Here is a 13,601-nt window from a genome sequence, read left to right on the forward strand (position 1 = left end):
TGAGTATGCAAGGAGATATAAATTTATTTGTACTACAGTTACTTTTTGAGGCTTTTTATTATTATTTTTTTTATTAAATTTTATTTTTTTCTCTTTCCTAAAATCCAGTCAGGCAAGTCATAGCTATGATCTGGAATTGTATGAGATTTTGTAAACAGTTGGAATTGTATTCAATTCCTTTTTTTTTGCTGTTGCTGTGCTGTGTGTGTGTGTGTGTGTGTGTTGTCTGTTTGGGGGGAAACTAAACTAAAGCTCTGGTGAATTTTGATGCTCACGTGTTTATGCATTTCTCTCACCAAATTAGTATCCGGAATTTGTTAGCAACTGCTGAGTTTGGTCAGATTTTTAAAATCTCTTTTCATTAGTATGATCTGTCTTTGGGTCTTTCATTATAAAGCCCAAACTGGTTGATTATAATAGCCATAATGGCTAAAGGCTAACTGGTAATGCCAACTGTTTTGAGCTTAATTAATGGCTATTTTTGATAACTGATGGATGGTACTGTCCTGGTTAAATTGGGTAAATGTACCTATTTTATTTTATTTTATTTTATTTTTTACATATGACGAGGTTAGTTTGAAAAGCTCTTCTCCCTTAAAAAATTAAATTGTAATTTTAAAATCTGCTTTTTATATTTACTCAGGTTATTTTTGGTCTTGTATTAAATTTTGTTTGATCAGAAAAAACTAAATTAAAAAACTGAAAAAAGAAACAAATCTGTAGAGGGTAAATAGTTTTTCACAGCACTGTATAGAGTTATTGGACGGATTTTGCAGCCACTGTGGCTTTCAATGGGCACATTAGTGAGGGAGATTACAAACTGCATTCAGCCTGTGTGGAAATCACATGATTTACTCGTTCAAGTTAGTGTACATACATCATGATAAGCTCATTTCATGAATTCATTTGGCTCAGAATAAAATGCAGTGCTTTTCAAATCAAATGTGACATACTTCTGGTCAGATTTATGCAAAACAGAAATCAATGTCATTTATTATCATTAGCTAATAATCATTTAACATTTCTAATAAACACACCATAATGTTTTTACAGCTATTTTAGACATACACTCAAAATATATATATTTTTTTGTGAAAAAGAGTAAAGTAGAATGAAAATGAACGTAAATTAGCGTGAAATGGGTTTAAAGGCTGAAAGACATGACGTGAAATAAGTGTGGCTCTTTTGTTCCAGCAGCTGAATGGTCCAGCAGATGCGGGTGGCTCTGTTGAGGAGGCAAATGTGAAGTCATGTCATTTGACAGACGAGGGTGCTTTCAGAGGCCTTCAAGTGATTAAAGAGACACTCTGTCGCATGTTGAACTTCTTTTAACCCGCTCCAAGCTTTCAGAAATACAAGCTTTCCAAAGTGCATTTGGTTTTTAAATGGTCCATTTTGAAGACACGTGCAGATCTGCGCTTATTTGACCCTCGCTCATTTGAACCCTGAAAAGTGTGGGTTGCCAGTAGCTGTTATGTGTTATTACGGTTTGTTCTTCAAGGGCAATGGCAGGAACTAATAAATACAGTGTCAGCTGGTGTTTTAAAGCTCCGTTCCTCTCATTAATATGTATTTCCTGAGCATTTAGGAGCTAATTGCTGCTAAACGCTTGTCAGATGATTTCGGAAATATGCTACAAAAAGATTCTCTCATAAACTGAACCACTTTTTCAGTGTAAGTCATTTATATTCATATTCACGTTCAGTACAACATATCCCGGTCCAGCACAGCACGTGTGCTCTCTGTAGGTCTCTGACATATCTACATTCATTGGCTGCTTTATAAAAAAACAACTTTTCCTCCTCCTCCTTCCTTCTGTCGTTGGGAGAGTAGACCATCTGTTGATGCAGTTTTGTTTTTAGTGTCTTCTGACCACAGAGCCATATATGATAGCATGTTACACACTCTGGTAATAAAGATAACGCAGTTTAAAAGCCTTATAGGTCTAAATGAAATTATATATTAGAAAAAAATACAATATTACAGTGAAAGGATAAGTGTATAGGGAAAAAACTGTACAATAGAACAGAGGCTCTAGTACCCTGTTGTTCTGCCTGGATACAAGATACAGTTGGGCATGCAGGAAATCAGGTATTTACCCACAGATGTTGTAGCTGGGCCTGCGTTCTCAATAAGTGATAAATCTGGTCACTGCACAGACCAAGGAAGTGCTGCATTTCTAGGAACATTATTACTGTATGTGGGTGAGCATTATTTTAGTAAAAAATACGATTTGGAATCCCTGCTATAAGAGTCAGCAATGCGTGGCCACAGGATGTCCTACACATATCGCTGAGCTGATAGTGTCCCGTACTACTAGGAGCAAGTTACTGTTGATTGTATGTGATACTCCCTATTTGTAACTAAAGGTGACACAGTTGCTGTCTGTCGACATTCAGCTTTATCATTCACAACACTTCTAATGAAGATAACAATTGCTGGCCATCCTCCTTCTCTATCAGTCCAATGATGTTCTCCCACTTAAGCAATATTAATCGATTAATCTGTTATTAATTAGATAAAATGGTTAAAAAAATATTTCCAGCACTTTGTTTAATAAACGTAACTATCTTTGAACTAACGTTGTAATTTGATGAAAAAGACTTCTTCGTTTTCTTCTTCTTCTTCTACATCTTCGTCTTCTTCTTCTACATCTTCTTCTTCTTCTTCTTCTTCTACATCTTCTTCTTCTACATCTTCTTCTTCTACATCTTCTTCTTCTTCTTCTTCTTCTTCTTCTACATCTTCTTCTTCTTCTTCTACATCTTCTTCTTCTACATCTTCTTCTTCTTCTTCTTCTACATCTTTGTCTTCTTCTTCTTCTTCTTCTTCTTCTTTTTCTACATCTTCTTCTTCTTCTTCTACATCTTCTTCTTCTACATCTTCATCGTCTTCTTCTTCTTCTACATCTTTGTCTTCTTCTTCTTCTACATCTTCTTCTTCTTCTTCTTCTACATCTTCTTCTTCTTCTACATCTTCGTCTTCTTCTTCTTCGTCGTCTTCTTCTTCTTCTTCCACTTCCTCTTCATCTTTTTTCTTATTCTACGTCTTCGTCTTCTTTTTCTTAATCTTTGTCTTCTTTTTCTTAATCTTTGTCTTCTTTTTCTTAATCTTTGTCTTCTTCTTTTTCTTCTTCGTCTTCTTCTTCGTCTTCTTCTTATTCTTCATCTTCTACATCTTTGTCTTTTTCATCTTCATCTTCATCTTCTTCATTTGGTTTAACTATGCATCTGGTTTAACTATTGGGAAAAACTGTTCACTAAGCCTGAGTGAGACTCTGGTTTAACTACCCTAGCAGACTCTAGAATGCTGAGTGAGCGTGAACAAATGAGTTAACTTCACTCAGGGCTCCAGTATGCATCCAGGATGACCAAGCTTAATAGTGCATTACTGCCACAGCTTTGGTTGCCTTATTGCTCCACATTACGGGGTAGCAACTGTACTTGTGTGTATAAAAACGTAGATCCTAATAAAAATGTATTAATGAATAAGCACTATAAGCCTAAAAGTACCATACCAGTGTTGAGAATTATCCACCTTTTAGATAAGCAAGTGAAATTCTAAGGCAGGAGTTTCTAATAGTGGTAAACATGTATAAATGTGTATAGATTAATAGCTTTGATCCCTGCCTGTGATTTTAATTGAACACCTTCCTCACTCCGCAGGACTTCTTGTTGAATCGTCTGAACAAGGACACATACAGCCCTCTGCTCATCAACTTTTCAGCCCAGACCACCGCTGCTCAAACACAGAACATCATCATGTCCAAGCTGGATAAAAGGAGAAAAGGAGTGTTTGGCCCACCTCTAGGAAAGAAAGCGGTGAGCTACTGTCATCCATTTCCATACAACCTAATTTATCTGCATCAGCTCTATTTTTAAATGAAAGCTGAGAAGCTTCTATGATGGTTAAATTCTTTATATCCTAGTTGTTTGCCATTACTGTTAAATGAGTTGGTACAACCCTGTGCTTGCATGATAACAGAGGCTGCACTGGCTTGTATATATTTAAACTGAAGGGGGACAACTTGGAAGCACCCACACATGTACACATTGTTAGGTGTTATCTCATGAGTGAGGCTAAACTCTGGCCAATGTGCTCGTGACAAGGCAACATGAATTATGGAACATTCCACGTCATGTTCCATTTCCAGTGAACAATGTTCAAGAATCAGTGATAAAGTTGAAGTTGAGCCGGAGCTGGATACTTCAACAAGACAAAGACCCTAAACACTAAACACTGCTCAACATCTACTAAAGCATTCATGCAGAGGAACAAGTACAACGTTCTGAAATGATCATCTCAGTCCCCAGACCTGAATATTACTGAAAATCTGTGGTGTGATTTAAAGCGGTCTGTTGATGCTCAGAATCCATCAAACCTGACTGAACTGGAGGTGTTTTGTAAAGATGAATGATCCAAAATACTTTCAACCAGAATCCAGACTCTCTTTGGAAGCTGTAGAACACGTTTAGAGGCTGTTATTATATTGATGTAATTTTTCTGTTGTGTTGCCCAAATTTCTGCCTCTAACCAATTTAGTTTAAATGTTTAAATATCACTGTATGTATCTGCTATACAATATATTTAACTGAAATGGCTGAAAACCAAAGGTTTATAAAGGAAAATCATGAAAATCATGAAAATGATCAGGGGTGCCCAAACTTTTTCATACCACTGTATAAGTATGCATACAATTATTTAAAATATTCTTATACATTTATTTTATCAGAACAGTGGGACCAGGTAACATTACAAAACTGCTGTCTAACGAGCAGAACAGAAGATAATATAAAATATATGCCTTATGATGTGGACCTTTGCTCTGAAGGTGGTGTTTGTGGATGATGTGAACATGCCGGCCAGGGAGACGTACGGTGCTCAGCCACCCGTGGAGCTTCTGCGTCAGTGGCTGGACCACTGGAACTGGTATGACACAAAGGACCGCTCCATGATCAATCTGGTGGATATCCAAATCATGTGTGCCATGGGGCCTCCAGGTGAGCATGCTTTAGATTTATCAATCAGTCCTTTATTTTATCATTTAAACAGTCCCATCTGACTATAACCTGACGAAATTCAGTCCCAGTCTGACTGTAACTGTTCAGAATTAGTTCTAGTCTGACTAATACATCTAATATATCTGTCCCAGTCTGATTTTAGCCCCTGAAAATAGTGTGCCAGAGAAAATGATCTCAACTTGACTGTAATCTAACATGCATATTTCCCAACTCACCTGTAAGCAGACAGAAATCTGTCCCAGTTTGATTGTAGCATGGCATAATTCAGTTCTTCTTCCTGCAGAATCGTGTACTTACCTGATTCTAGCTAGAAAAAAATAAATCTCAGAGTATAATCTTAATTACCTTTGCTAAATAATACCTCTATCTCTTGTTCTTAAACTGCAGTGCCTCTGAATATCCTTTGGTGTAATTTAATAAAAATTTGTGTTTTCTGCTTGTTTTCAGGTGGTGGTAGGAACCCAGTAACCCCTCGCTTTCTCCGTCATTTTAACACAATTACCATCAATGAATTTGATGAGAAAACCATGTACACCATCTTCTCCAGGATCCTGAACTGGCACTTGTCCATACGGTAAAAAGAGTGCTGTTACAGTGTAAATGTTTAATAATTAGGACTACATTAAAGTCTTTTCTGCTTGGTTTGAGATTATCATATTTATATACTTTGTGTAGGAATGTTCAGTGCTGCACTGATATACAGTCATATGAAAAAGTTTGGGCACCCCTATTAATCTTAATCATTTTTAGTTCTAAATATTTGGGTGTTTGCAACAGCCATTTCAGATTGATATATCTAATAACTGATGAACACAGTAATATTTCAGGATTAAAATGAGGTTTATTGTACTAACAGAAAATGTGCAATATGCATTAAACCAAAATTTGACCGGTGTGTCTGTGTGTCTGTAAATAGTGTCTGTATACAAAGTGTGATTATTAGAATGTTTATTATTTAGTATTATTCAGTATTTTTAAAGGGCCTGCAAAATGCCAATCAATTAAAACAAAAAAACAATTTCTTTTCTTCTTCTTAAGATTAAGCTTTAAAAAATGGGTGCTTATATGTAAATAAGAGAATACAGCAACATTTAATTATATTTATATTTGTATCATTTGCTTAAAATGTATTATATTAATCACATTAACGACTGAGCAAAATGTGTGTGTGTGTCTGTGTGGCCTTGTTTGATAATACTGGTTGTTGTTCCTTTCAAAACAAGATGTGCTTGATGATGCAATTTAATCCAACATACAGGCTGCTTGTTTGCTGGCGTATGTTCCTGCCAGAGACTCATCAGTGATTGTGCTTATGAAGGGTTAACGTAGGGTTAGCACTGTGGAAGTAGATAGGTATGTATAGTACACATGTATAGCAGCAGGTATGTATAGTACACAAAGTTACAAAAATATAAAATATAACGATACATATAAATACAACAAAATAAAAAATAAAATGAAAAGTATAAAAGTACAGTCTTTAGTGTGTGTGTGTAATGTAAAATGGAGGCAGTGCAGTTGAACAGAATAGACAGTGAACACCAGTTGATGTGCAAAAAGTAAGGATAACTGATGCCAGCCATACAGAAAGTGCAAATACAGTTATATAATAATTTAAATTTAGCAGTGCAAATGATACGTAAACAGTAGATGAGTGAACTAGTGAATGAACTTCTAGTGCAAAATACTAGTATAAAAATAGTGTTATGGGAATCAGCAAGGCTGAGAGTGTGACCATAGATGGGGGTGTGTCCATGGTGTGACCAGAATTGCCGGAAAGAAAAAGTGTCACAGAGTCTTCAGTTTGCTGTGCTGAGAGGAGTTGAACAGTCTTATGGCCTGAGGGACAAAAGACTTTCGGAGTCTGTCTGTGGAGCAGGACTGGGACAGCAGTCTGCCGCTGAATGAGCTCCTCTGCCTGGTGATGGTGCTGTGGATGGTTCGTTTTGCACCACACCACAAAATCCTCAGCCATGGTCCTGTATTCCCTCTCATCACCATTACGTACACATCCCACGATTGCAGTGTCGTCAGAGAACTTCTGCATGTGGCATGACTCCGAGTGGTATTTGAAGTATTGATGTGTACAGTGTGACGTCTTTTGCTATTGCACCCTGTGTTCCATTAATGCTGGAGAGAATCTCTTAAAACGTGCATGTTCTTCTGCTTGTTTTCAGATTCCCCTTTCCGAAGCCATTTTCCAGCCTCACCTCCCAGATAGTGGATGCTACGATGGCGGTGTATCAGGAAGCCGCTAAGAAACTGCTGCCCACGCCGGCCAAATCCCACTATCTCTTCAACCTGCGCGATTTCTCTCGTGTCATCCAGGGCGTTTGTTTATCTCGCCCAGAGACCGCAGACGACCCTAAAGCTATTAAACGGCTTTGGGTGCATGAGGTAATGCTGTGACTCAATCACCGTGTGAAGGTTGTACTACACTAGTGCTAGGCTTGGCTGCCAGGTTGGAGAGTTTTACACTCAAAATTGAGTTGAATGAATTATGAATGCTGTGTTTAATTTAGCTTTAGAATTCTGAGCTGGGAATTACGTCAGACCAGAGCTGACCCTTTTAATTCATGTAACATAAACAAAATTCTACAGTATTTCATAACATTTGATATAAATAGTTTAAGAGCTAAAGAGGGTGGAGTTTACCACAACTGGTTTTGGACACTTTTGTGGGATGAACTTATAATTATTAGCATTGCTTACAATACCAGCTGATAACATGTTATACAGTATTTTGCTCAGTTATACAGTATTGAATCATGTCTACAGATAGTAGTTGGACAGTACTGAGTGTATAGTTGAAACAAAATAAGACACTAATAGATAGAGTTGATAATAAACTATATAATACTTGGATTAAACTTGGGGTTGGGAAGGCTTTCCACTCGGAACTCGAAAATTCCAACATTTGAAATTCAGCATCATATGTAGCAGTTATGACATCAGTTATGATGGTAAAGAATGTCATCATTTTATATTAAGAAGATATTGTTTTGTGTACCACCACATTTTTAGCCCTATCTAAAACATTTTAGATAGGGCTTAAAGGAGGTCAAAGGGAAATAATGGGATAGAGGAATGAAGGAGGGGAAGAAAGAAATGAGGTTAGAAGTAGTTAGTTTGTTAGAGGTGTTAAGAGAGTAAGTGCTCTTTGAAGAGCTCTGTCTTCAGGAGTTTCAAGCGTGCTTAACCATGAATAAACCCTAAAATGTAAGCCTAACCCTACCCTAAAGCCTATTCTAACCCTAAATCCAACACTAAAATGTTAAGATTAGAGTTAGGATTAGAGTTAGTTGTAAGGTTTCATTTAATAGAGAATATTTTATTTCACCTTAAAGTTCAGTTGCACTTAACTGGCATAAAATTAAAGATAGTTAGTTGAGCATCTATGATGCATCTTTAATGGACCATCCCAAAAAAGTGATATCCACATGTGAGTAAATCTTACACAGACAAAAGAACAGATGCTAAGGCTAATGTTACTAATGTTACTGTCCTAGCCCTGTACAGCTCATATCTTACAGCTGGTCTGTTCACCTATTCATAATTGTTTTGCTGAATATTTTTGAATACCAAATATTTGGTGGAACCTTGTGTATGTTATGTTATGATGTAAATCAATACAAAGCAACAGTGATAGGTATAGTCCTATGGTTTACTGCTAAACCCGAGTTAATTTGAATGAAAGATTTCTTAAAATGTGAATCTGCAAAAAAATTTAGTTTGACATGTACTTCTTGTCACCTCAGGTGCAGAGGGTTTATTACGATCGCTTGGTCCACCCCTCTGATCAAACCTGGATGGTGGAATACTTGCAGGAAGTCTGCCAGTCACACCTAAAGGAGGACTTCCACCAGCTCTTCAAGCATCTGGACTTCGACTCGGACGGCCGCGTGACTGAAGACGACCTGCGCAGCCTCATGTTCTGTGACTTCCACGACCCCAAGGGAGAAGACCGCAGCTACCGTGAGGTGGGAGACCTGGACCAGCTGCGGCAGGTGGTGGAGTCCCACCTGGAGGAGTTCAACAATGTCAGTAAAGCACCTATGAACTTGGTGCTCTTCCGCTTCGCCATCGAGCACGTCTGCAGGATCTCCCGCATCATCAAGCAGCCTCGCGGCCACGCGCTCTTGGTTGGCGTCGGGGGCAGTGGTCGGCAGTCCCTCACCCGCCTGGCTGCCCACATGGCAGGAGCCGACCTTTTCCAGGTGGAGATCTCAAAAAGCTATGGCGTGGTTGAGTGGCACGAGGATCTCAAGCTCATCCTGCGCAAGTCCACGTTCGGGGACACCCACGGAGTCTTCCTCTTCACCGACACCCAGATCAAGAAGGAGTCCTTTTTGGAAGATGTTAGCAACCTGCTCAACACGGGGGAGGTGCCCAACCTCTTCGCCGTGGACGAGAAGCAGGAAATCTGCGAGCGCATGCGAGTCCTGGACCGCCAGCGGGAACGGGAGAAGCAGACGGACGGAAGCGTACTGGCACTTTTCAACATGTTCCTGGAGCGCTGCCGCAGCCAGCTACATGTGGTGTTGGCAATGAGCCCTATTGGAGATGCCTTTAGGGGCCGTCTGCGGCGTTTCCCTGCACTTATCAACTGTTGCACCATAGACTGGTTCCAGGTAAGGAACTTATTTGTTTTTTAGGAATTTATGATAGCCAAAGACTCCTCTTAACCTAAAATAAATTGAATAGGGATCCATCCAAGCCTCACTTCAACAAGCGAAATACAAAGTGACAGATTCAATGGTGTAAAGCACGCAATCGCTGAACTCCAGAGCAGTGTATATGTGTTCACTGTTGTGACAAATCATGCTTCTCCATCTGTAAATCTGATGGACAAGCCTGTGTTTGACAGTAGTCTTTAGAATGGTATTTGTCTTAACTGCATTTGGCTTAATATTTGGTTTAATATTTGGTGGAAGAGGGAGTAAATGGTGTTTGGTTGTTTTTCAGGAGTTGGGCTTGGCCCCATATTCCAGTAAAAGGAACTTTTAAAGCTTCAGCATTCCAAGAGGTTTTGGACAAGTTCATGCTTCCAACTTTTTGGGAACAATTTGGGGACAGCCCCTTCCTTTTCCAACATGAGTGCACAAAGCAAGGTCCATAAAGACATGAATTAATGAGTTTAGTATTGAAGGACATGCCTCAATCTGATAAAACACATTTGGGATAAATTAGAACAATGTGATTGTGAGCCAGGCCTTCTTGTCCAACATGAGCGTCTGACCTCACAAATGTGGTTCTTACAGATTGGTAAAAAAATTCCCATAAACACACTCCTAAACCTTGTTGTTGCTTTTCAAAAGAGATGACGCTGTTATAGCTGTGGGCTGACATCATATTAAACACTATGAATTAAGAATGGGTTGTCAGTCAAGTTCATATGCGTGCAAAGACTTAAGGGCAAACACTTTTGGCAATATAGTGAATAATAAATGTCATTGATGGGCCCCATTAGAGTTAGTTATGAAGGGGTCAGGAGGGTAACATTATTAAACATGGGTCCCATCTATGTTGTACACTCTGCACATGCGGCCTTGATGGGATCCATGTGAGATAAAGGTGGGTTGAAAGCCCATCTGCATTTGGGTACCAGTAACAACACAGGACCAAACCCTCATAGAGCCCACGCCCACCAACAGTCAATTTTGCCCATTTTTCAACTACGTGATTCCCACATGGCTGGATATTCAATAGAGCTGCACAATATATGGTTTTAGCATGGTCATTGCAATATGCGCATGCACAGTAGTTGCATCACATGAAATGCAATGTCATTCTTGGCAACTTTATCATACATGTACAGAATTTGCTGGTTTGATAGAACAGTAAAATCTCACTTTTCTCATTTTCCTGATATATTTACCTGTGGCTGGCAGGTTCTATTTACCAGTATAATTTATTTTACTCCAATACCGGATGCACACACAGTACACTGAATCATTGCCTTTTAATAAAATTAGATAAAAAATGTATTTTCTAATATATTAATATACAGCTCTGGAAAAAATTAGAGACCACTTAAAAATGACAAGTTTCTTTGATTTTACCTATTTGAAAACCTTGAATATAATCAAGAAAAAATGGATGATTACAACCATCAAACCGAGCTAAACTGCTTGAAGTTTTGCACCAGGAGTAAAGGCATAAAGTTATCCAAAAGCAGTGTGTAAGACTAGTGGAGGAGAACATGCCAAGGTGCATGAAAACTGTGCTTAAAAACCAGGGTATTTTACCAAATATTGTGAAACTGTAGTTGGTCATAATGTACTGCTTCAGTGGTATACATAAAACACATGGAAAGGGAGACTTCATACAGATCAGTCATGATATCTGTGATTGATGAAACGTACTTTTATCAGCTGGAAAGTCGTTTAAAATGTGTGATATGTCTGAAAAGAGACCCCACTCGAGACCCTCTTTTATGTCTGTGTTTTCAGAGCTGGCCTGAGGATGCTCTGCAGGCTGTGGCATCTCGTTTCTTGGAGGATATTGAGATGACGGATGAGGCTCGCTCCGGCTGCATCGACATGTGTCAGAGCTTCCACACCTCCACCATCAATCTCTCAGCACGCTTCCTCTCCGAGCTGCAGCGCTACAACTATGTCACACCTACCTCCTACCTGGAGCTCATCTCCACCTTTAAAGTTCTGCTGGAACGCAAGAGAGCGTAAGCTTTTCACTCTTTACAGCTGACTGTGTGATTACTTGCTTCTGCAGATGCATGAGCATGTGTTTAAACACTTATCATGGTGTCCATAGATGCTATAAAAGTCTTAAAATATTTTTTTCTAAAATAAAACACAATCTAAATTTATATTCTAATAATATTAGAATATAAGCTAATAATATAAGCTAACGTTTGTGGTGTTAGCCTGTATAAACGATATGCTGTTTTGTAGCTACAGTTTTGTTACAGTTCACTTGTTGTGGAACTACTTTTTGGCGGAAGGCACAGTCCGTATTAAAGCATATTCAATATGAATTTTTTGAGCTTCTTTTATTTTTTTTTATTCATTTTGTAAAAAAAAAAAAAAAAAAAAAAACTGTGTAATAAAAGCAATATAACAAATGAGAAATAGAGAAAGCATTAACCGAATAGGTTGATTTATCTGTGCCTTTTATACAGTTTACATTGATATGATTTAGATAATTTAGACCAAAATAAAAATATATATATTTTGTGAAATAAATGGTTGCCACGTTACTGTCAATACAGCTGTAAATGTAAATACTAATTATGCATCCTCAGCTCCAGCTCCTTAATTGAAGCTCATCGATGTTCCAGACTATCAGCACATGCTGATTTATAAACTGATTGCTAGTATATTAGGTTCTTTTTTAATGTATTTATCTCATGTATGTAAATTAATCCATTATTTATTGTGTTTCTATTTTATTGCTGTGTTTGTTACAGCGAGGTGATGAAGCTAAAGCAACGTTACGAGGTGGGCTTGGAGAAGCTGGAGTCAGCCTCCACTCAGGTTGCCGCCATGCAGGTGGAGTTGGAGGCCCTTCAGCCAGAGCTCCGTGTGGCCACTAAAGAGGTAGATGAGACGAGGGTGGTGCTCGAGCGTGAATCAGTGGAGGTGGCCAAGACTGAAGCAGTGGTGCAAGTGGAAGAGTCCGAGGCCATGGAGAAGGCCATGGCTTCCAAGGCCATCGAGGACGAGTGCAATGCAGACCTGGCTGTAGCCCTCCCCATCCTGGAGTCAGCTCTGTCTGCGCTCGATACACTCACCACACAGGTAATGAAACACAGACCTCTATACAAACTGTAGACTGACTGACTGTTACATTAATGTTCTGGGTTTACAGATGTTTTGAGAATTTTTTATATACAAGGTATCTGCAGATTCTTAGAAAGTCTCACATTTAATTTTATTTTTCTTAAAATGTCTGAAATCTACCTCTTAAAATGCCACAGACAGTGATTGCAATTTTGGTTGGATTTTCAGGAATTGCATTTCACAGTTTCCAATATTGATATACAAGTTAGTTCACTGATTTAACCCATAAGAGTCCATACCCATTTTTGAATAGATAAATAGATAAGTTCAGTGAGCAGCTCTTTAATGTTCGTTCCTTATTGTGGGAACATGACTGTTAATAGGTTAATAATATTTGTTTAAGTTTAACATCTTGATGTAACATACCTAAATAACAACAAAATTCTATACTCTATAAACTATAAACTTGTATTTTAACAGTTTGTACTAGCAGTCATATCACAACTATTATATATATATTTATTATATGTATAAAAATATATATATATATATTTTTTTAATAGAACCCCTTTCTGCCTATCCATCACTAGCCCAAAATCATTGCCATTCCTAAAATACAGCTCTGGAAAATATTAAAAGACCACTTCAGTTTCTAAATCAGTTACTCTGATGTTATTTATAGGTTTATATTTGAGTAAAAGGAACATTGTTGTTTTATTCTATAAACTACAGACAACATTTCTCCCAAATTGAAATATTGTCATTTAGAGCATGTATTTGCAGAAAATGAGAAATACCTGAAACAGCAAAAAAGATGCAGAGCTTTCAGTACTCAAGT

General features: G+C 38.1%; 1 protein-coding gene across 2 annotated transcripts in view; it reads left to right on the forward strand.

Annotated features, from left to right (window-relative positions):
* The window catches only part of dnah7 (dynein, axonemal, heavy chain 7), a 234,257-nt gene that overhangs the window by 126,156 nt on the left and 94,500 nt on the right, over window positions 1-13,601 (forward strand). For both annotated transcript variants that reach the window (XM_022680457.2, XM_049485303.1), the window contains exons 37-43: window positions 3,666-3,821; window positions 4,832-5,000; window positions 5,469-5,595; window positions 7,199-7,418; window positions 8,780-9,652; window positions 11,474-11,703; window positions 12,451-12,781. In XM_022680457.2, the coding sequence (XP_022536178.2) occupies window positions 3,666-3,821; window positions 4,832-5,000; window positions 5,469-5,595; window positions 7,199-7,418; window positions 8,780-9,652; window positions 11,474-11,703; window positions 12,451-12,781 (2,106 nt within the window). The remainder of the gene's footprint in view (window positions 1-3,665; window positions 3,822-4,831; window positions 5,001-5,468; window positions 5,596-7,198; window positions 7,419-8,779; window positions 9,653-11,473; window positions 11,704-12,450; window positions 12,782-13,601) is intronic.

The sequence above is a fragment of the Astyanax mexicanus genome, chromosome 11 (genome assembly GCF_023375975.1).
Source record: "Astyanax mexicanus isolate ESR-SI-001 chromosome 11, AstMex3_surface, whole genome shotgun sequence".
Taxonomy (NCBI): domain Eukaryota; kingdom Metazoa; phylum Chordata; class Actinopteri; order Characiformes; family Acestrorhamphidae; genus Astyanax; species Astyanax mexicanus.